Source organism: Oryza sativa, chromosome 1, assembly GCF_034140825.1.
Source record: "Oryza sativa Japonica Group chromosome 1, ASM3414082v1".
NCBI lineage: Eukaryota > Viridiplantae > Streptophyta > Magnoliopsida > Poales > Poaceae > Oryza > Oryza sativa.
The window spans coordinates 2,282,708-2,309,056 of NC_089035.1; the positions used below are offsets into that span (position 1 = coordinate 2,282,708).

Genomic DNA, 26,349 nt, shown 5'->3' on the forward strand with positions numbered 1-26,349 from the left:
ACACATTACGTTTTGGAGTCCGTGCTGCAGCTGGCTATAGATCTGTAGCCCGTTGCTCTTCTCTCTTTTCTTTTATCTCTTTAAAATATATTTATAGCTGGCTTATAGGCTGCTACTGTATCTGCTCTTAGCTGAAGAAGAAGAAGAAAAAAAAAAGGCATATGCCTTGCAAAGTTCCCAGCTTGGTTCCCTTCCCTCCAATATTCTCCACCCCTCCCATGGAATATCCCCCACAATTCCCTACTCCCCAACTCCACACTCCAATCTCTTCCTCCTCTTCTTCTTCTTCCTCGCCTCGCTTATATACGCGGCGTGTCGAGCTCCTCCTCCTCCTCTTCCTTGCTCCACCACAACACCGTCGACTCGAGGCGCACGCAAACGCCGGTAGCGAGGAGAAGGATTGCTTCTTCTTTTTTTTTTGTGTGTGTGCTGTGTTCTTGGGTTTCTTGGCAATGGTGATTGGGGCCGAGATCAAGGACGAGATGGAGGAGGCGCCGCCGCTGCTGCTCGACGAGGCCGCGCGCCCTCGCCGCGTCGCGCTCTTCGTCGAGCCGTCTCCGTTCGCGTAAGGATTATTGACTTTTCTCTCTCTCTCTTTCTTGGGGTTTTGAGGGGTTTCATAGCTGGCCTTTGCACGCATTCTTGTCCAGATCGATGAGTCTGTTCACTACTTTCTTGTGGTTGCTTGGTTTGTCGAAAGAGTTTTTGGATCCTTCTCGGGTCTTGGGATTCGTGAAGATAGGACAAAAATGGAGTAAACTTCAGGTGAATTAAGTGTGGAGATTAAGGAAGCCAACCCCCAATTAGCTGATGAATTAGTATTATATTTTTTGATTAAGATGAATTAGTAGTAGTAAGGACGGGAAGCGAATTATTGCATTTTTCTTGCCTAATATGAGCAGAGGAATGACCTATATTGTTCATTCTGGTTTGAATGTTTGATTCGTATTTTGAGCAAGTTTTCATCTTTCATGTTTCATGTTTGCAGTTACATCTCTGGGTACAAGAACCGGTTTCAGAACTTCATCAAGCACTTGCGCGAAATGGGGGATGAGGTAAATTCAGCAAAAAGCTAGAAATGTTGAAAATTATAGGTTGCTAGTTTGTGACTTCATTTTGTACATGTCTTGTGCGTGCAGGTGATTGTTGTGACCAACCATGAGGGGGTTCCCCAAGAATTCCATGGTGCCAAGGTTATTGGTTCATGGAGGTAAACTCAAGATACTTCTTTCTACTTTTATATCTTAGGATATTAGCAGCTTAGGCAGTAGCTACTGAACTACCGAAGATCTCAAGACTTGTAAAACTACTGTTTCGAAAACGAAAATGGGGACCACCTAATGAGCACCAACACTGCAACAGAAACTTTAACTACCACAATTACGGTCTACTTCATGAACAGTTTAATTTCTAATTTAGTTGATACAGTTAGGGTTTAGGTCATTCCGTTAGTTATAGCTCAATTCATAAACCAATTCAAGTACCAGCTTCTTAAAATAATCTAGTTATATGAACTAGTAAATACAGTATACTAGATATCAAGCTTTGAAAAGTGGAAGCATCAGAATCTTTTTTGTTGAATCATATGATATGTAGTGCCTTTTGGTGGCCTATTATTGTGTTTACAGCTGTTTGCTCATCCTTTCCAGCTTTCCCTGTCCAATGTATGGAAAAGTTCCTCTCTCGCTGGCACTCAGTCCTAGGATTATTTCGGAGGTTGCAAAGTTCAAGCCTGACATCATTCATGCATCCTCACCTGGAATTATGGTAATTTCATACTGACAACCAAGCTAATCATCAAATATTGTCTACTACTTAACCACTAAATTTGATGCCTCTCTGTTGGACATACAGGTTTTTGGGGCACTTGCTATTGCTAAACTGCTCGGTGTCCCTCTAGTGATGTCCTATCACACCCATGTCCCAGTGTAAGTAAATACTGAATTATACTGCAACAGATTCTTTTTTTTCCTGGGCAATTCAGTAGTTTACTGTTCATATTTCATTTCAGGTTTTTTTATTGTAAAGTTTATGACCAACCATAAAAAGGGATTTGCATATATTATAGATGTATGTTGATATTTGATCGCCATTTCCCAGTAAAAGCCTTTTAGCGGGTGGCAATACTGGAAGTATTATATGAACTATTTTGAGCTATTCATCATAGCTGTACTAATGTTTTTCCCCCTGCAGATACATTCCAAGATATACATTTAGCTGGCTTGTAGAGCCAATGTGGCAAGTCATAAGTAAGCATTATACTCCCATTTCATTTATACTTTCATAAACAGTCAGATTTTTATGTGATGAAAACATTGATTCGATCCGGCAAACAGGGTTCCTTCATAGAGCTGCTGATCTAACATTAGTGCCATCTGTTGCTATCAGCAAAGATTTTGAAACTGCCCATGTTATATCAGGTTGGTCCATATCTGTATTACATGTTCAGATCTTATTTTCTGCCTTCTTGGTATACACTGTGTACCCATGTCAATATTATATATGTTACCTCCTTGTTCAGCTAATAGAATACGCCTTTGGAACAAAGGTGTTGATTCAGCCAGTTTCCATCCCAAGTTCCGCAGTCACGAAATGCGAGTTAGACTAAGGTGGCATCATACTTCATTTCCCTCTGAATTTCCCGTGCATGGTTGAGATTAATTGCTTACATACACTTCTGCTATATATCTATTCTTTTCAGTGACGGTGAGCCTGAAAAACCATTGATAATCCATGTAGGACGCTTTGGGCGTGAAAAGAACTTGGATTTTCTGAAAACGTGAGCTATATACTTACTACACTTTGTGTTTTATGTGGTTTTTGACTTACTTTTGACAAACATGATTAACACCATATTTTTCTCTGTCTTGCACTAAATGTTCTTCGATCTAATTTTGAATCATGACTGAGCAGGGTAATGGATAGGCTGCCTGGAGTAAGAATTGCATTTATTGGAGATGGACCATACAGGTATATCATATGTGGTTCCTTGCCATTTTATATACTATATCTTTTTTTTTCCTAAGCTTCCAGTTTGTCATGAACAGCGGCAGCTCAAAATTTATTGCATTGTCGGTTTACAGAAAATGTTCATTGGACACCTTCGGTGAATCAATTACTTTGGGCTTTTTGCCACTAGTGTGCCTTACATGCTCTCTGCAATTACATGACAGGAGTGAGCTGGAGAAGATGTTTGAGGGGATGCCTGCCGTGTTCACTGGAATGATGCAAGGCGAAGAGCTATCACAGGCATATGCCAGCGGTGATGTTTTCGTGATGCCCTCGGAGTCCGAAACACTTGGTCAAGTAGTCCTGGAGTCCATGTCATCTGGAGTCCCGGTCGTTGCAGCTCGTGCTGGTGGTGTTCCTGATATAATTCCAGAAGATCAGGAAGGGAAGACCAGCTTCCTGTTCACCCCAGGAGACCTCGAAGACTGTCTTGGCAAGATTCAGCTATTGCTGACGGACAAGGAATTCAGAGACAACATGGGGATGACGGCTAGAGCCGAGATGGAGAAGTGCGACTGGAGAGCAGCTTCCAAGAAGATCCGCAACGAGTTCTACAATGCTGCGATCTGGTACTGGAGGAAGAAGCGCGCAGAATTGATCAAACCGTTGCAGTGGCTGGCGCAGATGTTCCTACCAGCACCTGAGGTCAACAGAATCACACAACACTGAAGCCTCAAGGGGATGCTTCTGCAGCCATGATCCGGTCCTTGTAAATTTCTGATCTATAGTGCAGTGTCAATAGGTGAGATAGTTCCTCTTTTTTTTGTATGGAATTGGAATTGTGAATGGTATGGCAAAGCCATTTGTTGCCTGTATTGTTGTAGTGGACAATGTGTTGCCTTGTTGGGACATGATGTGATGAACTGTATTTGATTATAATCCACGGCATCAACACATCAAGATGCTATTGTGCACGCAATGAAAAGTTTGGTATCAACTCTTGAGATGCTGAACTTTCTCAGCTTATCTGCTACTCTGAATGTCAGATTATTTTGCCTGGGAATGGAATAATAGGAGGGAACAACAACATCTGAATATCTTCAGAAACTTGAGTCGTCTGTATCAGTGCATGAACTTTGATGTCCATATGATGCTGTGACAGGCTATCTTTCATACTAACCAGTATGTATCTGAGATTTTGGTTGTTTAAATAAGATCATATATAAATGTTTTGGTTGAAAACCAACAAGGTCGTTGTAGTATAGTGGTGAGTATTCCCGCCTGTCACGCGGGTGACCCGGGTTCGATCCCCGGCAACGGCGTCTTTTTTTTTGTCTCTTTTTAAAAAATATACTCACCCTTTGTTTCATGTCTTTTAAAATTTTAAAATACATTCACCTTTGGTACTCAACCAAGATATTTCAGATATTTATAGCTTTGCTGCAGGAGGGAAAGAAGCATTCTTCATCATCATCTTCTTAAAACTCAAGTTGCCTCTTTTTTAAAAATTATATTCACCTTTTGTTTCATGTCTTTTTAAAATTTAAAATACATTCACCTTTGGTACTCAACCAAGATATTTCGGATATTTCTAGCTTGCTGCAGGAGGGAAAGAAGCATTCTTCATCATCATCTTCTTAAAACTCAAGTTGCACCTTCCTTTATCTTCTCCTTGATGGTTCTAGTTGTTCATGACTCATGATGAATCATACTAAGTTTCCTTTCTATCTCCTACTCCGTATATGCAGAGTTGGACCTGAAGATGACATGTTTCCCTTGTTACAAATAAAACTTCAGATTGTGATTCTGAAGCAATCTATAGACAAACAGAGGAAACACCGCATCTAAATTGAAGTTGCTAATGACAAGTTACTGACCAAGCATGCAAAATCATTTTTGCTTTCTTGCACATGACATGTTGCACGTCTGCATGTGCCTGCATAAGCTGAACCTGGCTTTCAGTTCCATCAGTAACAGTGGTGTGAACCTGCCCCTTTTTTTTTTTTTGTTCCTACCCTTCCCTGATAAGATCAGTGAAGAACCAGATGGCCTTCCAAGTTGCCCTTTTCAGCATCAAAGCCAGGGCATCTATGACGTCCTGTAATGCCAGGAAAGCAAATCTATCTTGTAGCTTTGCTCAATCATGCATTGCCACTACATGCCTATTAAAATTTATCTCTTGCTCTTCTGTGCTTTGGTGGTCTACTGTTAATTGGCCTTACCTAGATGGCAAAGAGGAAGCAGAACAGTGGAAGCTTAATCTGTCTGCCAACATCTGTGATTGCTCTGAAAACCTTGTGCAAAAATGCAGACTGTGGGGGAGAGATCAGACCTCTTTTTTTTTTCTCCACAACCCACAAGTTGTGTGAACTGTGTATGATGTGTTGTTTCTATCACCAAATGAAATAATGTTTAAGATTGTTGTTATAAATCTTGTTTCAATCAGTATTTTAAGGGAAAGAAAAGGAGGAAGGTTATGTTGCCCTGAAAGGTGGAAGCAAACAGTAGCTAAATAGTAACAGTGACAAACTGTGAATGATATTGCGCCCTGTCACTTCTTGCATCAGGGATTGCCACTACCAAATCTTCTTTAACAACTTTGTTCTTGTTAAACTCAATCTAGATGGCCAAGTAATGATCACCTTCACCTATTTTAATAAGCCTTTAGTTTTCTTAATCTAGATTTTTTTTTCCAGTTGGCAAACCCAGAAAAGAACAACAAATCAGTCCATCTTACTGCATCTGTTGACTGTCCAATTTAGATTCTGGCTTCTACAACCTTGACAGCTGCAGTTCTTCAGAACACATGATCACCTTGTGTGCATCAGAAAGGTTGCCACCTTTTGATCTGAAGAATGGATGCAAAGGGTCCATTCAGTCTGACACTGTAGCTGTTATCCCTGTCAATTTGGTGGCTGGTGATTGTGACCTTTCTTGGAGAACTGATTCATTCTAGGCTGTGTTCTTCCCCCAGTTTTCTCAACTCACCTCTCTCCATAGTACTACTAGTATTTTTCTTTCAATCTCTTTGTAGAAATACTTCACTCACACAAAACACAAGGCTCTGACGGCTAATAAATATCTGAAACTTATACTAATAAGGTAAGGGTCTGAAGAAAGTTTCAGCAAAAGAGTCACTTCCAATTGACATTAAGGTGTAAGGGATGTTCTGCACGTCGTCTACCGATTGGCCATGCTTCCGTGACACTGAAGATATTGTCAAAATGACAAAGTACATGGAAAAAGATACATTCTTTATGGCCCCAAAGAAGATCAGCATCAGAAGCTGTGTTCCATTCCATGGGCGAAAAATGGGTTGTTAAGTGTTAACTAAATCGTTTGATGCTGGAGTGGAACATCAGGTGACATGGAAAAGCCAGTAGTATAGGCCTGAAGAATTTCAAGCAGCAGCAACCACATGAGACCAGAAGGTTCTATGCAACAGTGCCTTCCATCATCAGAGAGTGAGTGGCCACTTTGTTTTTGCCCTGCAATTTGCAAAGTGAGGAGGCAGGGCAGAGAAGAAAAGCAGAAGCACTCTCTCTGTTCCAAAATGTAAGCATTTCTAGAGGTTTTCACGAGAATTAGGGAAGTGGGGTGAAATTGAATGGTGAAAGGTTATGATTGGTTGAGAAGAGAAAGTATACGAAGAAATTAAATAGAGGATGGTTGAGATGAAGGGGTAGGTGGAGAAATAATTACATTTTACCACAAATTTGAACTCCAAAAATAACTACATTTGGGAAGGAAGGAGTAGGCAACATTTGGGCATTTTCAATGCTGCTCCCTGATCTATTCTTTACTGTTGTCACAAAGATCTGTCTCATATCTGAGATGCCTTTCTCAAGGAGGGAAATAATAACAGGGCCAAAAAGAAGGGGGAAAAAAGAATTATAAAGTTGATGGAAAAGGGGGCAGAGAAAGCATGAGATGCCAAGTTAGTGCAACTCTGACTCATTACCAATCTCATTTTTGGTGGAAGTAGCATCATCAATAGAGCCACAGAAGAATACAGTATAGGACTTAATTGCACACAAACAACCAAAGGTCAAGCAACAGAATTAAAAAAAAGAAGTTATTATTTTATTATAAAAATGAAGCTACAAACAAGAAAAGTTGACTAGATGAGCAACTGAAAGTAGTAATAATGCTGAATGACTCAGAGCAAACTTATTTTCCGTTTATCCAAATAAATTCTATGCAAACATCAAATGGGGGGAGCACCAATGAGCAAATTGATAGAACTGTGGATAAGTATGTGTGAAGTACAGCATGATCTGAAACCCCTCAATCAGATGGCAACCGGTGTTTCTCAGTGCATCACTGACCAGAAGAACATAGTGAATAGAATTCTCCTCATCCACCTCACAAAAGCTGGATCCATGATTGAATACAAAGTCCACTTCATGCATGATCAGTGTTCAGCACTAGCAGCAATCACTGTCTGAAAATACCACCGGCATCAAGTTCTTGACGTTCGTTTCGTTACATTCTCAGTATTGCCAACAATTATGGATCACAGGTTATCAGTCACCAACATGGCACAAAGATCCCTCCACACCCCCTCTGTTATGTTCCGAAAAATTCCCCATAATTAATTACTTCAATACAGGTAGTGATGAAGCTACAAGCAGGGCAATATTACACTAGACATCTGATCCATGGTGCTGCCTGGATTGGTTTCATCTAAAACAATATGCTTCGGCTCGCGGCCAACTGATCATGTAGAGGACCACCACACTGCAATCCTTGATCTTGCAATCCCATCCCGTAACCCGCCATCCCAAGTGTCCGGCTTGGCGAATTGAAGGACGCATTCGCGGCATTCTGTGGCTTGACATCGGCCGTCGATGAGAAGGGGGCAACCGCTGCGGTCAGAGTTGATGTGTTGGACTGATTGCTGATCAAGGAGGACTGTGATGGCGAGGGAGGCCGGTCATCCGTCAGGTTAACCGTGGTAATGTCATGGATGCTGGATCTCCTCTTGTCCTTGCCACCGGAGTTGAGCCTGATGAAATACTTCTGCGCATGGCTGGCAACCTGCGTCGGCGTCCTCGTCTGCACGAAATTGCGGGATATGTTCCTCCAATCCCCTTTCCCATATTTCTTCAGTCCTAAGAGGAACAACCTGGCAAAGAACAAAGCATGATCATGATCAGTAACTGTTCACCAATTCTTGCTTATCCTGATCGGATTATACCAAAGGCCTAAACATTCACACATCAAGCTACATGACAGTTTCTTGGATCATAATGAAGAAAGAAAATGGATTAACCCAAGTTGCAAGACTTCCATAGCAATCAAAATGATGTAAACCAACCCCCCCCCCCCCAAAAAAAAAAAAAATCAAGTGATGGTGAATGAATCCAAAGAAACAAAAGAAATTCCCCTTCCTCTCCTACTCAAAATCCCTCTCCCCATCCCCCCAATTGTTCATGGTTTGAATAATTCCAAGTTATAAAACTCCCATAGCCATCAGGTGATGTAAACGACCAAAAAACAGTGATGGTTAGTGAATTCAGCAAAAGAAAACTAAAATTCAATCTCCCCAACTAAATCCTGTTGCTGCTGCATCATGACACAGAGAGCGATGAGATAGTAATAATCAATCACTCTCAAAGAGAAGAAGAAGAAGATGATGAAGAACAAGAAGTGAATGTTACTACTACTCACTTGTGCTCCTCCTCCGTCCATGGCACGCCTTTCTTCCTCTCCTGCTCCGGCGTACGGCCGAAGTGCCGCTTCCCGCCGCCGCCGCCGCCGAACCGGTACGCGTTCCTGAAGTCCCCGACGCCATGGGCGCCATCCCACTGCAGTGTGAACGCGCCGCCGGCGGCGGCGGCGCCGTAGACCGGGAAGGGCACCATGCCATTCTCGATCTGCTGGACGTCGAGCTCGAGGTCCCTGAAGTGGTTCATGACCTCGAGCGCCGACCTGCCCGGGATGGCGCGCGCCACCCGGTCCCAGTCCGGGCACCGCAGGTCCAGCCCGGCGAGCGCCCGCTCGAACTGCTTGTTCTCCTCCGGCGACCACTTGCGCGCCATGAACCAGTTCCCCCTCGACGCGTAGTGGTCCATCGGAGGCAGCACCTCCATGCACACATCCCTCATCATCATCTCCAATCTCCTTCTCCTCCTCCTCCTCCTCCTCCTCCTTGCCGCAGCTCAGCTCACTGGAAAGTAGAAGTAAATAAGAAGGTGAGATTTTCTTTTTTTTTCCTTTTTTTTTTGTTTGGGTATCAGAACAAGATCGGATTCTAAATAACATTGCGAATTTGCAAAAGCTTGCAAAAGCCACGGGAATTTATCAACAGGAACTTGCGTTGATGCAAAATCAGACGAGATACACATGGAATTGGAGGAGAGATTTAGGGGGGGAGAAAAGGTTGGAATCTTTACTACGAGCAAATCAACTGAAACTCTGAGATAATTGTAACACCTACCCTTATGATTAGATGAGATGAGAGTACCAACAAACTGAATAAGAGGCACCTTACCGAACAGATTAGATTGATTGCAAGAACAGATTGGATTAATTAATAAAAAAACCCAAAATTCACAAATCTCTTAGCAAATTGACCAAACCTCATCCAAGACAAACACGGCAACGTTTGGAACCACACTAAATTGCATTACCAAGAACCAAATCAACTCCAAAAAGAATCAAAATTTAACCAAACACCAAAAAATCACTCACCTTCAGGTCGATCTCTGCCTCGGAACGAGGACAAGAGGCGATCGATCTCCCTCGGTTCTTGCTCGAATTCTGCGAGGATTTCTTCTCTCCCCTCACCTCTCTCTCTCTTAGCCTCTCTCTGGCTTATTTAGCTACTGCTATAGCTTTCTTTCCCTGAGCACTAATAAGAAGCAAAAGGGATAGCGATCCAAAGTCAGGTTCTTGAGAGTGGCAGCTGGTGATTGGGCCTTGCATCTCAGCTTGTGGCCGACTTTTACACTATATATATATTATTACACCTAATACCCGTATGATGCCTGGTAGCTAGCTAGGCCGCATATATGTGCGTGCGTGCGCATACACGCATGCACACTTGGGCTTGCTCTTCTTCTCTTCTCTTCCTCCCCCCCTTGCTTTGCTTTTACCTCCACTACATGCTACTTGGCCAATACCTTTTTCTGAATTTGGAGTTTTTGACATCCTTAATTGCAAAGGTTTATATTCTTTTTCTACTGATAGAAAACCAAAAAAGAATTTGCAATTGGTAATAGTGGTTTTCTGTCGGCAGCAAAGCAGTCAAATTAGGCCTATATAGCTCTAGGCTCTAACCAAACCGAGTTGTAGCTACATGTCAGTGAATGGTTTGTTCTAATGCAACTTGTGCAGGGGGTGACTGTAGCTGTGTGCCCAGCTAATTAATCAACAGCCATTAATTAATCAGTATGTGTATAAAATAACAGTTGTTGTGTGTTGCTTTAGGTGGCTGGGGAGCTTGGAAGGAGTGGTGGTGGAGTTGTGGTGTGAGATGTTTAATTTTGTGTGTGTGCAGGTGATGAACATGATTAGTCGCCGTTGACAAGTAGAGATCAAGAGGGTTTCATCGACTTGTTGCTGTCATCCGTTTGGTGAGAGGGCATATGATTTGCTGGCCAAGCATTGGGCGGTCATTGTTTTATCGCAGACAAAAAAAAATAATTGATTGGCTTTCTCTTGCAGTAAGTAAGTGTTGCTCGTCCGTGTTGTTGGCGGCTTGCGTGAGCCTGAACCTCAACTTCTTGGTTTATATGGATTTGTCAGACCCAAACCTTGTAAAAGATGATTGGTGCTTCACACTACTAATCTCGTCATTTCACAGGAAATGATTCAGCTCCATCACGAATAATTTTATTGTTTGGGATGACCTCGGCTCTTTAGCTTATCAGTTGCAGATAAAATTTAAATTCTAAATCCAGAGCTTATTTTGATATTTTTCCAGTTGTTTATTTTCTAGTATTAATAACCTTTAAGACACTAAAAATACATATATAAAATGTTTACACGTAAATTACTTTTTAGTCAGTAATGCGCTATGTCTTAATTATAATCAGTTGTAAGCGACCCAAAAATAAATGTTGGGATCCGACTCTGATAAGGTAGAGTCTTTTACTCTTGAATCCAATTTAGACTTACGGCTTCTTTAGAACACATAATTTTTATAGTAATTAGCTCATTTTTTTCTAAAAAAAAGATTCCTCCATTCCAAAAGAGGCCTTGGTTCTTGTATATTCCCTCTGTCAAAAAAAAAAATAAATCTATGATTATTCTAGTACAACGAATTATCTGGACAGATTTATGTCCAGATTCATAGTACTAGGATATATCACATCTAGAATTAGGTTGGTTTTTTTTAGAATGGAGGGAGTATAAGTTTACTAAAACTACATCTATTGTGATCATATGTGGAGATGTGTACTTTACACAATTTAGAGCGATGTGGTACTCCCATGCTAACCAGGGGCAGCCAACTAGATCTTAAATGTGCTTAAGTATTTATGTTCCCTACTTTTAGTGAATAATTGCGTTCCATACTTTGTTGAGAGCATTAAGCCAGTTTAGCTGATTGCGTTGTGTAACTATATATAACTCTTTTCTTATAATATATTGACGTGCAATCTTTTTGCGCATTAAAAAAAGCATCTTCTTCAACTAAAACAGGTTATTCACTACACTAGCAAATTTTGGATTTAATGCATGCTGAACACATGAATAATGTTCAGAGCTCTGTTCAGATATGCCTTCTTTAGAGTGCACATCTGAAACTCATTTATTTCAATTTGGGAGAATATTTCCACTCTGCTGATCCTCCCAACACTTGTGTTGGAAATTAGGTGTTTCAAGAATGTGCATTGCTGAAGGCCGAGTTTAGTTTCAAACTTTTTCTTCAAACTTCCAACTTTTTCATCACATCAAAATTTTCTTACACACACAAACTTCCAACTTTTCCGTCACATCGTTTCAATTTCAAACAAACTTCCAATTTTACCACACACCCCAAATTTGTTAGGGATTGTAGTACGTTCTCCTGTGTGCTGTCGCAAAGTACTATGCAAAGGACAAATTCTGAAAATTACAGCACATTCAATGCTTGCTGTAGTCACAATTCTCAGAATCTATACTGGTGACATCTTCTTTCTTGAAAGCAAAAGGAAGAGAAAACGAAGTGAAGAAGAAAAATGTGTGCTTCACTGCTTTGACAGACTAGTATTTCCATTTGATTCCCCGGGTGACCGAGAGAAAGAATAACAAAAGAAATTCCTGTCTTTCTTGACTTGAAACTGCAACCTTCCTGACAAATTCTTGCCTGATAATTATTCAGCTCAATTTGCATCAGAACACAGCTGACTTGTTCTTGTTATCTCATGTTTCTCCGGTCCTCCATTTATTTTGTGGCACATGGCTTCTTGGCTGCTGCAGAAGCAGATGAGATCGCCACAAAAGCAGGAGCAGGAATCATAAAAAAGACTGCGAAAGTACAACCGAAACAGGGGAGCTTTCTGAATCTGATGGACAAGCATGCATGTCAAGATCGATCTGCACCCCAAGAGAAAAAAAAAAGCGAAAAAGAAAGAAACAACAGATCCCAATTAAACAACTGCCTCGCTTTGAATCGAAGCAACAAATGGTTGTGGAAGCTGGAGTATTACAATTAATCCTACACTGACTTTGACTAATCATACATGCACGCAGCAGGCAGCGTGAACAAGCTAGCTATGCAAATGCTGTGGAAACAGTTTGGAAAGTGACACTGGTTGAGAATGAAATCGTCCTCGTCGCTCTCTCTGTAGCGCTCTAATTTTATTGGATGTTTGAAAGAGACGAAAAATTGAAATGTGTTAACTTTGTCAGTACTGAAATAGTTTGTTTTCTTCCGCGACCGAAGACGCGGAGAATATATATGTTATTTTGGGGGTTCAGAAATGATTGATTCAGGTGATGCATAGCGTATGGCTTCAGGTACACAATTCTCAATAATTTTCTTTTCTGGCATGTACACAAAAACTCATTTGTTTTCATGTTCATATTTGTTAAAGATGTGAGAGCTGGATGCAGGTTCTCCCTCCATTATACTATGGCATACCTATATGGCACCAGAGGGGGTATCACATGAATAGCAACACACCTAACTAAACTATGGGATTTGCTTCATCATTGTTTGCTCTTCAGCTAATTAACCGTTGCCAATATTTAAATTTTAAATTAGAGTTGATTTTGATGTCCTTTTATTGTAGTTTATTTTCTAGTACGCTAAGAACACATATAAAAGTTTTATCTGTAAAATATGTTTTTAATCCTAATAATGTTTACGGCTTATAATCAGTTATACGTGAAATGACCGGACTACTGACTTCCTTTTAAGAAAAAAGGAGTAACTTTTTACTAGCAAAACTTAATCTAACCTGTGGTACCAAAACATGTAATAATTAAACACCATCACTCTCATTTATATATATAAAAAAAATGCAAACTCATCATGAAGAATAAAGAACCCAAAGTATGGTACTTGTTTGTTTAGGAAAGAAGCTGGGTGGCATGATCACCTGAAGTTGGAAAGAACTTCTCATGGTCATTGCCGATTAGGGGTCAGATTAAGAAACCGGAGAGCCATTTGATCGTTTCCAGGTAGGAAGAGAAAGACAACAAACAAGATTCAGGCAAAGTATTTGGCCCTTCCATTCTCCATGAGCCATTGTCCGCTGGTTGTTTACAAGGAGTATTGTTTAACCATCTCGATGATCTCCTTCTTAATTAGGGGTTTAGCTTAGCTAGCTTAGCTTGCACAATTGCAGCAATCTGTTTAGAGGCTTTGATGCATGTCTGATTTGTTTATATGATTCTGGTGTTCCAGTGCCCTTGAGCTCCAAGAAAACGGCAGGTTTTCAACTTTGATCACTTTCTTAAATTGGATTGACAAGTTGGCGGTCGTTACGCCGCCGTACGCCTGGTTTGATTACTCCAATTTTAGGGTTCATCTGGCTGTGCGTTTACACACACCCGAGAGGTTCTTGTTAAACATGCAGTCCATGGATTATGCAGAACACCAATTTCCATGTAGAACAGGATGGGAACCAATCCCTCTCGTTTTCCGCGTGCACACTTTTCAAACTGATAAATAGTATATTTTTTAAAAAAATATATATATATGAAAGTTGTTTTAAAAAATCATATTGATCCATTTTTTTTAAAAAAATAGCTAATACTTAATTAATCATATATTAATGGACCGCTCTGTTTTGCGTGCAAGAGGGGTTAGTTCCCATCCTATACTACCGAACGCAGACCAAGTATAGTACTCTATCCATCCCAAAATATAACAATATAGTATTAGATGAGATACTCCATCCGTCCCAAAAAACTTAATTTCTGTATTTTCGTGTCTAACATTTGACCGTCCGTCTTATTTAAAAAATTATGAAAAAATTTAAAAAGATAAGTCATGCATAAAGTATTATTCATGTTTTATCATCTAACAATAATGCAAATATTAATCATAAAACAATTTCTATAAGACGGACGGTCAAACGTTGCACACGAAAACCCAGAAATTGGGTCTTTTTAGGACGGAGGGAGTATATTTTAATACAACGAATTTAAAAATTTATCTGTCTAAATTTGTTGTATTAGGATATGTCAGATTATATTTTGGGATGGAGGGTAGTGAAAATCAGAGCTTTGTTCCCTTCTTTTTGCTGACATAGTTTTTATCTTTATCGAATTGATTTTGAGCTACTCCATGGTAGTAGTAAAACTGACTTTTTTTTTCACGAGCACACAAAAGTATTGCACGTTAATATATTGGAAGAAAAAAGTGTTTGTTTACACAACGCAATCAGCTAGGTCAGATTATGCCAAGGGAATGAAGAAAAGACAAAAAAAAACAAGGAAAAAAAAAGAGAAGAGACTACTACGACGACTAAACGTAGTCGCAGTACCTTCCTAAGAAAACCCCAAAAGAAGTAACGCCAGCTAACAACCAAAGATGGTCCTCAGTGAGGATGGACTCTAGAACCACTGAGACCGAAGAGAGAGCAGAGTCGGAAACCATAGAGTTCTGTTCCTTCCATAGTTACCAAGATAACATGAGGAGCAGGGAGTCGAAGCTGGTACGATAATCAAGCCCTAGAAAAAGGCCACCAGTTCTGAAGCCAGCTGCCACGAGTAGTAAAACTGACCGAGGGCTGGTTTAGTTCCCAAACTTTTCTTCAAACTTCCAACTTTTCCGTCACATCATTTCAATTTTAATTAAACTTTTAATTTTACCGTAAACTAAACACACCCTGAGTAAACGCAGACGACGGAAACAAAAATCCGGTGTACCAATGAAGAGAGGATTTGTTGGGTTGGACAAGTGATGAGAAAATTGAGAAGACAGACACGATGAAAGCGTGCGCTTCTCACCGCCGATGTCAGGCAATGTCTGCATCCGGCTACATGGTGGGGCCAGGAGCTAGGGTGTGGGCCCCACCCCTACCCACTACCACCTCTAGACAGTCAGTCTGTCACTCTGTCAGAGTCAGAGACCAACCAATCAGCCCCATACGTTTGGAGCTCCTCGCCGCTTCAAATTATGGCCGCCGTCTCCGGCGGCCGGCGGCGGAGGCGCCGCGCAGACACGCTGTGACGGGTGGTCCCCACGCGTCAGGGAAACACATGGCTGGTCCCCCACGAGACCGTCCGATCACGGGTGTGCGGCGGTGGATTTGTAGCTGGCAGGGGTGGACTGTTGCTGTTGGGCCTGAGATTCTACGTAACCGAGGCCCACCGATTTGGTATTTGGGCCTGCCTATGAATTCGGGCTTCTTTTGTGTTCGAGGATGTTACTTCCTTTAATGGGCCGTCATGAAGTCGGGCCCCGGAAGAAACGAGGCCTAGAGTATTTGCAGAAATTAGTATGGGCCGGACTTGCAGTTATGGGCTTAGGGTGCGTTTGCCATTGTTTCGTCTGTTATTAGCCCATAAAACCAAGAAAATATCTCTACTTTTCTGAGTTTGTTTTGTCTTTTGAAAAATCACTTGTACATACGAATTTATGTACTATACTACTCCTAGCATATAAGAATTTCTTTGCCTAGAGATGGTAGAGGTGGGTGATAAATAAAAGTAGTGGTAGACTTGGTTAAGGCGTGTGAGAAGGTGTGCCATACCGTTGCCTGCCGTGCTATCTACTCCCTTCGTCCTATAATATAGCAATCTAGTACCGGACGAGATATTTCATAGTACAACGAATTCGGACATACTTACTGTTTAGATTCGTTGAGTCCCATCCATTCCTAGATTATTATATTATGGGACGGAGGGAGTACAGACTATAGGAGGCAACACAACGCCGCAAAGCTGTAGATGAAGGTGGCGTACGGCTACGTAGCCTGGCCCAGCCCAGTAACAATGACCGTACCGTACGCCGCCCGTATCAACGTCAGGCACCATTCAACGAAACTGGCGTCGTATTTTGTCGGTTAGTTAAAAAAATCCACAATACTGCTCCCTCCGTAAAAAAAACCTGGGTTTCCGTGTCCAACGTTTAACTATACGTCTTATATGAAATTTTTTTATAATTAGTATTTTCATTGTTGTTAGATGATAAAACATGATTAACACTTTATGCGAGACTTGTATTTTTAATTTTTTTTCATATTTTTTTTAAATAAGACAGACGGTCAAATATTGGACACGGAAACCCAGGGTTTGTCTTTTTTTTAAAAACAGAGGGAGTACGTGCATATCAAACCATATATGAGGATAATTTTATCTTCTTTAAGAACATACCAGATACATATTTCGAGGTATTAAAACTTTTTAGTATAAAATTTAGGTGACTCAAAGATATTTTCTCAAGCGCTGTAAAATTTTTCATATATAAATGTTTGGCTGTGTACTCTTTTTTTCTTAAATATAATGGAATAAAATCCGGCCTTTGTTTCAACGAAACTATAACCACTTATATTACATAATTCACTCAACAGAGAACCCATATAATGTAGGAACTCAAAATGTAAAAACTAATACTTCAATACTAAGGGAGACATACATTTATATATTCAAGTTTATTTGTAAATCTTCATCAAAAGAATGGCAAAAATCTGCATAACCGTTCGTTCGAGGTTTCGGCACGTATTATGTATTAATTCTTTGTTCTCGTCATATTTATGAGAACAGGTCTTCATAGAGGGAGGAAAAAAAACTGTAGATGAACGTAGACGGATGGTGTTGGTTTTGCATTTATCATTCACGTACATCGATCGGTGAATCGCAATCACACGCCCCCAGAAGAAGAAAGCCGTAGCCCTGACGAACATCTATCAACACCCTATTGTCACGCACGCGTATCGAGTATCGACGCCTCCCTCCCCTCCTCCCTCGCCGCTATAAATCGAACCAAATAAACCGCTGCAATTCCTTCCTTCCTTCCTCTCATCGTCTCCATCGCCGGCCATCGCATACACACCACCAGAGGAAGGAGAAGAGATCGCCCTGGTGGTGGGTACATACTCCGCCGCCGCCGCTCCGGTCACCGCCAGGTACGTACGCCGCCGTTTCGCACGCCGAGATTTAATTTATTTCTCACACTCTCTGCTCCAAAGTCCAAACCATACTTCTCCTCCATGTGCTGTTGTTGTTCTGTTCGTCCGTCTCCATGGCCGGCCAACAAGAGATCGCTCTCTCTCCCTAGTGATCATCGTCGTCTCCTCCAGCGATCACGTGCCACGTGGCTATTTAGTTCGTTATTTGTAGTAGTATACTACACTTTTTTTTTATTAATTAATTAATTTATATTATATCTATCTCGATCGCCTCCTCCTCATCACCCAATGCAGAAACGAAGAGATTACTTGCTCTTCCTGTTCCATTGATCACTGTAGCAATTTATCTCTCTATATCTCAGTACATGAAATTATTTCCCTTTTTTTTTTCTTACTCATCATATCGTACGTGTTTCCTTCTTCCCAACCAAGCACCAACATGCCTTGCTCACGCCGTGCTTGTTGCCATCGGTTTTTGTATGTTGCATCGGTAGGTAATTAATTAATTACTCATGCCTAGTATTACTAGTACTTTTACCACGCCAAATAGTAGTACAAACTAATATATACTCCTTTTATTTTTTAAATAGATGACATCGTTAACTTTTGAATGTGATCATTTGTCTTATTTAAAACATGTAAATATATAAGATAAAAATCATGTTTAAACTACCTTAAGTGATAAAGCAACTCTTATAATTACATATATATTTTAATAAGATAAATGGTCAAACACGTAAAAAAAGTTAACGGTATCATCTATTAAAAGACGGAGATAGTAACTGTTTGCCATAATTCTGTCGGAGTACTTATATGCTTGATAAAAACAACTAACAATGGTTAAACATATGCTCTGGATAAAAATATCGATAATTATTTTGCTTTTTCTTTCATTGATTAATCATTCGTCCACATACAAGAAATCCGTGATCAATCACTTTCTAAGCTCCATTTGTTGCTTCGTGGGTCTGTCTCCTCTTAGTTGCATAATTACTCATCATCATCATCACTCACCACGCATGCGCGTTGCTTGCTTTGTTGGTAATGGCCACTGTTCAGCTGATGCATATCTCTGCATCTGATTACCATATCATAAGCTTCAAGCCCAATGTATAATCCAGAGTAGCAGAGACCTCTCGTCAGCTGCTCATTGGCTTATTGCTGAAGTAGAAGAGTGTCAGTCACAGATTGCTTGCCTTATTGAATCTTCAGCTTTTAGATAGTAGGCCACTCCAAGATTCCCTTTGACCATCACTAAAATATATAGTGGTATTAGCTAGCAGATTGTTGTTTTCTTGGCAAGTCCATGTCATTAGACTGACAGGTCATGTACACATCTCACCGGTACACCAAAGAAAAACAACTGCTGCATAAATTGTATATATATGAATGCGTAGATCGCCCGTCATTTGAGATGTTGATCCGGAGACATACCCAGTTGCAGAGAATTTTTTTTTCTTCTCGTTTCGAAAAGAACGTTTTGGATTTGAGCTTCAGAACACGGAGGAAAATTTTCCAGCAAGTCGCCATTGGAGTCCATCGTTTTCTTTGTGCAGAGCCTATCCTTCTCCTCCCGTGGGAATGAAATGAGCGAAATTAGCTGTTTAGTTTTAACCAAATCATGGACGTCACTGTTGCGTGAGCCACTCAGACTTGTTTCTGTTTTTTCATTTGTAATTGACCAGCTGATTACTAGGATTAGTACTCCCTGTTTGTTAATCAAACGTCTCCATGCTGCATAAGCAGGAAACAAGTTCAGAACAAATGTCAAGTTGCATCACATCGTCGTCATTGACACTATTTGCCTCTTAAAAATAAACTATTGTCGATTAAAGCACTTCGTTTCCACGGTTTTGACCTGTACAGTGATGGGCCTCATCTTCTAGTCTGAAGTCTGAACAAACTGAATACAATATTCTGAATTTCTGATAGTCTGAACAAAGTGTGATCACTGCCTGAAGAAAATCAGAAGTGAAACAAAAAAAAAAAAAACTACAGAAAAGCAAGTTGTCATCCACATGGAGAGCCCCCAAAAGATGGAGATGCCAAAGTGATACTGGTCCATAGCCACACAATCATACTAGCATTATCTCCTCATCATTCATCATCTCACTCAAATTCAGTAGTAGCATGCACTGAAGCAAGTCAATGATTCTGGTTCTTCTTAAAGAAAATAATAAAAAAAAACATTGGATAGAAGGTCACAACAACCAAATCCTTTTACTTGATGGTTCCAATAATCCACATGTCCCTACACTCACAAAAGACTCTCCCGGTTCTTCTACCGTTCTACGCCACCAAATGGTCACTGCAGCAGGTTCAGGACAAAGCAACCTGTTTCTGTAGTCATTCACGTGTTCCTCTTCTCCAGTACTAGTAGCTGCTAATTGCCAAAGCAGCCACATGGATTGACATAGCTTCTCATTGGAGAAGAAGATCCAAGAAGAAGGCCAAAGCGGCTAAGCTTTGGCCAAAGCAGCCTTCTCTTCTTCTCTAGTGGGAAAGTGAGATAAGAAGCAGCCATCAGAAGAGCACTCCCTTGTTTTTTGACCAAAACTTTGCTGCTCACTGTCCTAGCTGGAGAGAATCCAGCGATACACGCATGTCTTCTTCTTCAGCTCGGTCTTGGTTGCCGACCTCATTTGCAGATTTCTGCACATGAGGCATCTCTCTCTCGAAGTATCGTGTTTTGATTTGGGCAGGTATGAGCAAAGGTCCCTCATTTCTTCCTCTTTTCTAAATCCTTGAGGAGAGCAGTGTGATTTAAGGTTTCAGATGCCTTGAATCCGCTGTGATTTGTCTGAATTTTTGTTAGTTAATTGATGCCCAATTTGTTGGCTGAGATTGCCCCTGGACACCAACTAGGGAGCTATTGCTTTAATTGATGCCCATTTGCTGGCTGAGGTTGCCTCTGAACACCAGCTGTTGCTTTAGTTTGTTAGGGGAAATGTTGCTTTAGTGTCTGAAATGTTTAGTCTTGGCCTCTTGGGGTAAATTAATATTTCAGCTTAAAATTAAGATTTCAGCTATTGCAATTTGCAAGGAGATATATTCTTTGATAAATATATATCTTGGCATTTCTGCTAGATAATGCTGACGCGTGCCTCTTCTAAGAAACTTGCAGTGTTCTGCAAACTGAGAGTCTGAGATAAGCTGATAACTCATCTAGTAATTGTTGTTCTGAAGCAAAGGGAAATACTTTCTTTACTGTTCATAAGCTCTCAGTAACTTAATCTGAGGAAGCAGGTTTAACCAACCACTGACATCTTATTAATTGCTAGTGCTAGAGATTTGCAAAGTTTCAGATAACAAAAGTGAGCAATTGATACTACCCTCCTCCACTAAAGCTACTTTTTATACCAGTTTATTCTGTATCTAAAATATCTGAACTTCAGTTGACTGGATTCGATTTAGTAACGAGCTCAGGTAGCTTTCTGAACCAACCTAACTCCTGTATTTCTACTCTGAATTTCTGATGGATTACAACTATTCCTAATTATTCATTGGTCGTAGTAGTCAGATGGATTACAACTATTCCTAATTATTCATTGGTCGTAGTAGTCTTTCGTCAGAAGATATATATCTGTACATAACCCAATATCTTCCTCATCAGAGACAGTCGTTGCAAACTTTGCAGGTAGCCAGCCACTGTGAGAGTGTGAGCTGAGGTGAGCATCGCCATGGGAGAGGTTGCAGAAGACATCTACACCCAAGATGGCACCGTGGACGTCAAGGGCAACCCGGCCACCAAGAAGAACACCGGCAACTGGCGTGCCTGCCCCTACATCCTCGGTAAGTAACAACATCTTCCTCGTCGATTGCCAAGCTTGTTCGTCTCCATTGATGGTGAGATATAAGCGAGTGAAGTGACTGATGTTTGCAATGGTTTGATCAGCTAACGAGTGCTGCGAGAGGCTGGCCTACTATGGCATGAGCACCAACCTCGTGAACTACATGAAGACGCGGCTCGGGCAGGAGAGCGCCATTGCCGCCAACAATGTCACCAACTGGTCGGGGACTTGCTACATCACCCCCCTTCTCGGTGCCTTCTTGGCTGATGCCTACATGGGCAGGTTCTGGACCATTGCCAGCTTCATGATCATCTACATCCTGGTAACTAATCGTCTTGGATTTCAGTTTCTGATTGCTATGATCGATGGTGTGATCGAAGAGAGAGATGTTTTGATGGTTGCAGGGTTTGGCGTTGCTGACAATGGCGTCGTCGGTGAAGGGGCTGGTGCCGGCGTGCGACGGAGGAGCGTGTCACCCGACGGAGGCGCAGACGGGGGTGGTGTTCTTGGCGCTGTACCTGATAGCGCTGGGCACCGGCGGGATCAAGCCGTGCGTGTCGTCGTTTGGCGCGGACCAGTTCGACGAGAACGACGAGGGGGAGAAGCGGAGCAAGAGCAGCTTCTTCAACTGGTTCTACTTCTCCATCAACATCGGCGCGCTGGTGGCGTCGTCGGTGCTGGTGTACGTGCAGACGCACGTCGGGTGGGGGTGGGGGTTCGGCATCCCGGCCGTCGTCATGGCCGTCGCCGTCGCCAGCTTCTTCGTCGGCACGCCGCTGTACAGGCACCAGCGGCCCGGGGGCAGCCCGCTGACGAGGATCGCGCAGGTGCTCGTCGCGTCGGCGAGGAAGTGGGGCGTCGAGGTCCCCGCCGACGGGTCGCGGCTGCACGAGACGCTCGACAGGGAGTCCGGCATCGAGGGCAGCCGCAAGCTGGAGCACACCGGGCAGTTCGCGTGCCTCGACAGGGCGGCGGTGGAGACGCCGGAGGACAGGTCGGCGGCGAACGCGTCGGCGTGGCGGCTGTGCACGGTGACGCAGGTGGAGGAGCTGAAGAGCGTGGTGCGGCTGCTGCCGATCTGGGCGAGCGGGATCGTGTTCGCGACGGTGTACGGGCAGATGAGCACCATGTTCGTCCTCCAGGGGAACACGCTCGACGCCAGCATGGGGCCGCACTTCTCCATCCCGGCGGCGTCGCTCTCCATCTTCGACACCCTCAGCGTCATCGTCTGGGTGCCGGTGTACGACCGCCTCATCGTGCCGGCGGTGCGCGCCGTGACGGGGCGCCCACGCGGGTTCACCCAGCTGCAGCGGATGGGCATCGGCCTCGTCATCTCCGTCTTCTCCATGCTCGCCGCCGGCGTGCTCGACGTCGTCAGGCTGCGCGCCATCGCTCGCCACGGGCTCTACGGCGACAAGGACGTCGTGCCCATCTCCATCTTCTGGCAGGTGCCGCAGTACTTCATCATCGGCGCCGCCGAGGTGTTCACGTTCGTCGGGCAGCTGGAGTTCTTCTACGACCAGGCTCCCGACGCCATGCGCAGCATGTGCTCGGCGCTGTCGCTCACCACCGTCGCGCTAGGCAACTACCTCAGCACGCTGCTCGTGACCATCGTTACCCATGTCACCACCCGGAACGGCGCCGTCGGGTGGATCCCGGACAACCTCAACCGCGGCCACCTCGACTACTTCTTCTGGCTGCTCGCCGTGCTCAGCCTCATCAACTTCGGCGTCTACCTCGTCATCGCCAGCTGGTACACCTACAAGAAGACGGCGGATTCACCGGACGACAAGGCCGAGCACGCCGGAGCAAACTGAGCCACGAGGTGAAGCTGATTATGACATACAAGGGGGAATTGAACTGAATTGTGGCGTGTGAATGTCAGAATGTGTGGGGTTCTAAACAAGTTCTTGGGAGATAAAATGGAAAGGAAATTAGTGTCGTTTGTGACCTTCAAATATGTTATAGTGTTCATTGCATTATGTCTGGTAGGAAAAAATGAAGAAGAATAGGAGGATATAGTAGTTTAAAAATATAAATGTGATGTTTAGTTTTCTAGAAATGCATTGGCCAAAGTTGTTCAAGAAATAAGGTCTTCTGTGGTGGAGTATCTCATAAGTTCATTAGGTTGCAGAAATGCCATTGTTCAGCAGTCAGAAAGACAGCGATTTATGGGAAGGATGATTAGTATGCACGGTAATCCAGATTAATTATTACGTAATAAAGACTGCAAATTGACCAGTAGATTAATCCAGGTAATTTCATCTATGCTGTAACTGGCAGTACAATCCAAAGCTGCTGACAAATGTCACCTTAACAATTCTGATATTGGGAAAAGCCAGTGAGTAGCACACAGAATTCAGGCTTAGATTATTCGCTGGCAATTTTTCAGAAAACTTGTTGCTGGGTTATTATTAGCAGAGTATGCTCAGTATTCAATGGTATTTTCTTCGAAAATCGGTAAGGTGGCCTTTCCCCTTTGTGAAGTTCGTTTCAACTTTCAATCATAGTTCTAAACAATGTCAGTGCTCGAGTTTTTTTTATTTATAATTTTTTTTATTAAAAGTTTTACAAAAATAATTTTCCATTTTGAAAATTGACGGAAATAGTCGCCTACCGCCCTCTGGGAGGGCGATTTTTAAAAATCGCCCTCCCAGAGGGCGGCGAAACTGACGTGGCAGACGGCCGTTCGCTCTCGGGCGACGGCCGTCAACGAAATTTGCAGGCGGCCCCCTTGCCGCCCTCCGCGAGGGCGATTTTCTACTGTGCGGGGGGCCGCCTGCAAATGGGCGGCGAGGGGGGGCATGGAATTTTGCAGGCGGCCCCCTTGCCGCCCTCCGAGAGGGCGATTTTGTACTGTGCGGGGGGCCGCCTGCAAATGGGCGGCGAGGGGGCATGGAATTTTGCAGGCGGCCCCCTTGCCGCCCTGGGGGAGGGCGATTTTTGCCTCCCCCCTATAAAGCCCAGCCCCTCCCCTGTCAAATTTCATTATATTCACTAAAAATCCAAAAAAACGAAAGAGAGAGAGAGGGGAGGGCAGCAGAAGGGGAGCGGCGAAGCCCTGCTGGTTCGCTCACTTCATCACAGGTATGCTCCCATACATCTTTTGCATTTGTACTAATATATTACGTTTGAGTACATATGTTGCGTTTTAGTTTTAGTTCCATATATTTTAGCAGATCTGTAGCACACAGCACATATGTGTAGATCCAGAGCATAGAATATAATAGTATGAATTGAGACATAGACAGTAGTGTTAATTGTAAGATGTAGTTTAGTTTGATCTGGAGAATGTAACCTACTTTTAGAAATTTAGAGAACAATATTGTAGAGAATGTAACTTAGGGCGTAGTACAGAAATGCGAGGTTAACGCAGTTATTGTTTTCATCAGGCACAATGTCAAGTAAGGTCACATTTCAGATAGTTCACGGTTAAGGAAATATTAGATTTGGTCCAGATGGTGTTGATCTGTCAGATTTTGTAATGACATCTAAGGGCATCGATAGGCCTGCGGAGAGAACATTTGAGTCAATTTATAGTTGGTTGTTGAGAGGATTTAGAATAGACCAAGAAGTCTACACAATGTCAGTATCTGTTGTAGTGAGTCGTGCAATAGAAGGTTATTTTTGGGAACTAATGCCAATGGACAGCACTGCTGCTTGGAGACGGTATGTGGAAATGGCTTTTGAACGGTCATGGCCCCTCGTTATATTTGTGTCGGTACAAGAGAAAGATACAAATGTTTCAATGCAAACCGAAGATGTGGAGGGTCCTAGCAATGCAGGGGATGTTGTTGGACCATCGATGCAAAATGAGGAAAATCAACAAAGGGAGGAGCAGGCCATGGGCATGGCGGATGAGGGGGAGAGAGTCGGTATAATTGTTGATGAAATGGAGAGGGAAGATTCGGATAATGAGCAAGCGGAGGACGACGCATCATCCGATGAGGAAGGTGATGTAATGGCCACTGATTGGGCAAATGAGGACTTCTCTGGTCTTGTTTTATCAGAGGGTGATCATGTACCCTGGGAGTATAAGGAGAACGAGGTAATTGAGGGTGCAAGGTATGCTCATAAGGATGAGATGAAGGAGGCGGTGAAGCATTGGGCAGTTTCATTGCAGAGAGAGTTTAGGGTGGTCAAGTCAACAAATTATGTGTATGAAGTGAGGTGCATGAAGGAAGAATGTCCGTGGCGTGTCCATGCATATAAGGGTAAATGGAATGATTATTGGAAAGTTAGCATTGTGACCGAGCACAAGTGCTACTTACAAGGGGTGGAGAAGTATCACCGAAACATCACTTCAGCTTTTGTGGCAAGTGAGATGTACAGCAGTGTTGTTGGTAACATTGGCTTTGAACCAAAATCAATTATTAGGCACATCGAGAACAAATTCAAGTACACCATAAGCTATGCAAAGGCCTGGAGAGCCAAACAAAAGATCATTGAGATGAGGTATGGCACATTTGAAGCTTCTTATGATAATTTGCCTCGTTTGTTAGCCACCATTGCCCAGAGGAATAATAATACTTACTATGACCTACATACATTTACATCGGTTGAAGATCGAACAAAGAGTGTGCTGCAAAGAGCCTTTTTCTCATTGGGTGCTTGCATCAATGCTTTTGTGCATTGTCGACCTGTTCTATGCATAGATGGAACTTTTATGACAGGTAAATACCGAGGTCAGATATTGACAGCAATTGGGTGTGATGGGAACAACCAGGTTCTACCTATGGCTTTCGCATTTGTAGAGAGTGAGAACACTGAAAGCTGGTACTGGTTCCTAGAGAGAGTGCACATTGCAGTGGTGCGTATGAGGCCCAACGTTTGCCTTATACATGATCGTCATGCGGGTATGTTGCGGGCTATTGACTACTTGCAGAACGGTTGGGATGAGAAGGGACTTCCAGCTAAGTGGCCTGATGTTCGGAGTCGGTGGTGCATGCGTCACATGGGTGCAAATTTCTACAAGCAATTCAAGAACAAGCATCTTATGGATCTCTTTAAGAGGCTCTGTGCACAGAACCAAGAGAAGAAATTTAATGAGTTGTGGGACAAGTTGGATGAGTTGACAACGAAGCAAACAGATGAGC

General features: G+C 42.7%; 3 protein-coding genes and 1 non-coding gene across 7 annotated transcripts; 3 read left to right on the forward strand and 1 right to left on the reverse strand.

The window, feature by feature from the left end:
• The first annotated feature begins 232 nt into the window (after positions 1-232).
• LOC4325452 (sulfoquinovosyl transferase SQD2-like) lies at positions 233-3,975 on the forward strand. The gene is made up of 11 exons (XM_015780915.2): positions 233-565; positions 989-1,055; positions 1,140-1,210; positions 1,650-1,767; positions 1,855-1,928; positions 2,194-2,249; positions 2,337-2,420; positions 2,522-2,609; positions 2,702-2,779; positions 2,914-2,970; positions 3,174-3,975. Exons 1-11 carry the CDS (start codon positions 453-455, stop codon positions 3,676-3,678), a joined length of 1,311 nt encoding a protein of 436 aa, XP_015636401.2. The 5' UTR covers positions 233-452; the 3' UTR covers positions 3,679-3,975.
• Positions 3,976-4,199: 224 nt separating this feature from the next.
• On the forward strand, positions 4,200-4,271 carry TRNAD-GUC (transfer RNA aspartic acid (anticodon GUC)). The gene has a single exon. It is a non-coding gene; the product is annotated as a tRNA-Asp (tRNA).
• A 2,739-nt stretch (positions 4,272-7,010) lies between these two features.
• On the reverse strand, positions 7,011-9,784 carry LOC4325454 (transcription factor DIVARICATA). The gene is made up of 3 exons (XM_015766331.3): positions 9,646-9,784; positions 8,623-9,121; positions 7,011-8,077 (listed from the first exon to the last, which is right to left on the reverse strand). Exons 2-3 carry the CDS (start codon positions 9,063-9,065, stop codon positions 7,636-7,638), a joined length of 885 nt encoding a protein of 294 aa, XP_015621817.1. The 5' UTR covers positions 9,066-9,121; positions 9,646-9,784; the 3' UTR covers positions 7,011-7,635.
• A 7,570-nt stretch (positions 9,785-17,354) lies between these two features.
• LOC4325456 (protein NRT1/ PTR FAMILY 8.2) lies at positions 17,355-23,341 on the forward strand. Of its 4 annotated transcripts, none has more exons than XM_015762812.3 (4): positions 17,355-17,459; positions 21,100-21,254; positions 21,358-21,575; positions 21,658-23,341. In XM_015762812.3, the coding sequence occupies exons 2-4, from the start codon at positions 21,143-21,145 to the stop codon at positions 23,068-23,070; spliced, it is 1,743 nt and encodes a 580-aa protein (XP_015618298.1). In that variant the 5' UTR covers positions 17,355-17,459; positions 21,100-21,142; the 3' UTR covers positions 23,071-23,341. The 4 variants fall into 4 exon arrangements, with proteins under 4 accessions (XP_015618298.1, XP_015618280.1, XP_015618289.1 ...); XM_015762803.3 differs by lacking the exon at positions 17,355-17,459 and adding an exon at positions 19,981-20,164; XM_015762794.3 differs by having other exon boundaries at positions 21,358-23,341.
• The last annotated feature ends 3,008 nt before the right edge of the window (positions 23,342-26,349 follow it).

What these genes read in the sequence shown, in the direction of transcription:
- LOC4325452 (XM_015780915.2), top strand. Translation starts at nt 453, where the DNA reads ATGGTGATTGGGGCCGAGATCAAGGACGAGATGGAGGAGGCGCCGCCG. An exon ending in GTCGAGCCGTCTCCGTTCGC is followed by an intron (nt 566 to 988) that starts GTAAGGATTATT and finishes TCATGTTTGCAG; the next exon opens with TTACATCTCTGGGTACAAGA. An exon ending in GCCAATGTGGCAAGTCATAA is followed by an intron (nt 2,250 to 2,336) that starts GTAAGCATTATA and finishes TCCGGCAAACAG; the next exon opens with GGTTCCTTCATAGAGCTGCT.
- LOC4325454 (XM_015766331.3), bottom strand. Translation starts at nt 9,065, where the DNA reads ATGATGATGAGGGATGTGTGCATGGAGGTGCTGCCTCCGATGGACCAC. An exon ending in TGGACGGAGGAGGAGCACAA is followed by an intron (nt 8,078 to 8,622) that starts GTGAGTAGTAGT and finishes GTTCTTTGCCAG; the next exon opens with GTTGTTCCTCTTAGGACTGA.
- LOC4325456 (XM_015762794.3), top strand. Translation starts at nt 21,143, where the DNA reads ATGGGAGAGGTTGCAGAAGACATCTACACCCAAGATGGCACCGTGGAC. An exon ending in TGCCTGCCCCTACATCCTCG is followed by an intron (nt 21,255 to 21,357) that starts GTAAGTAACAAC and finishes TGGTTTGATCAG; the next exon opens with CTAACGAGTGCTGCGAGAGG.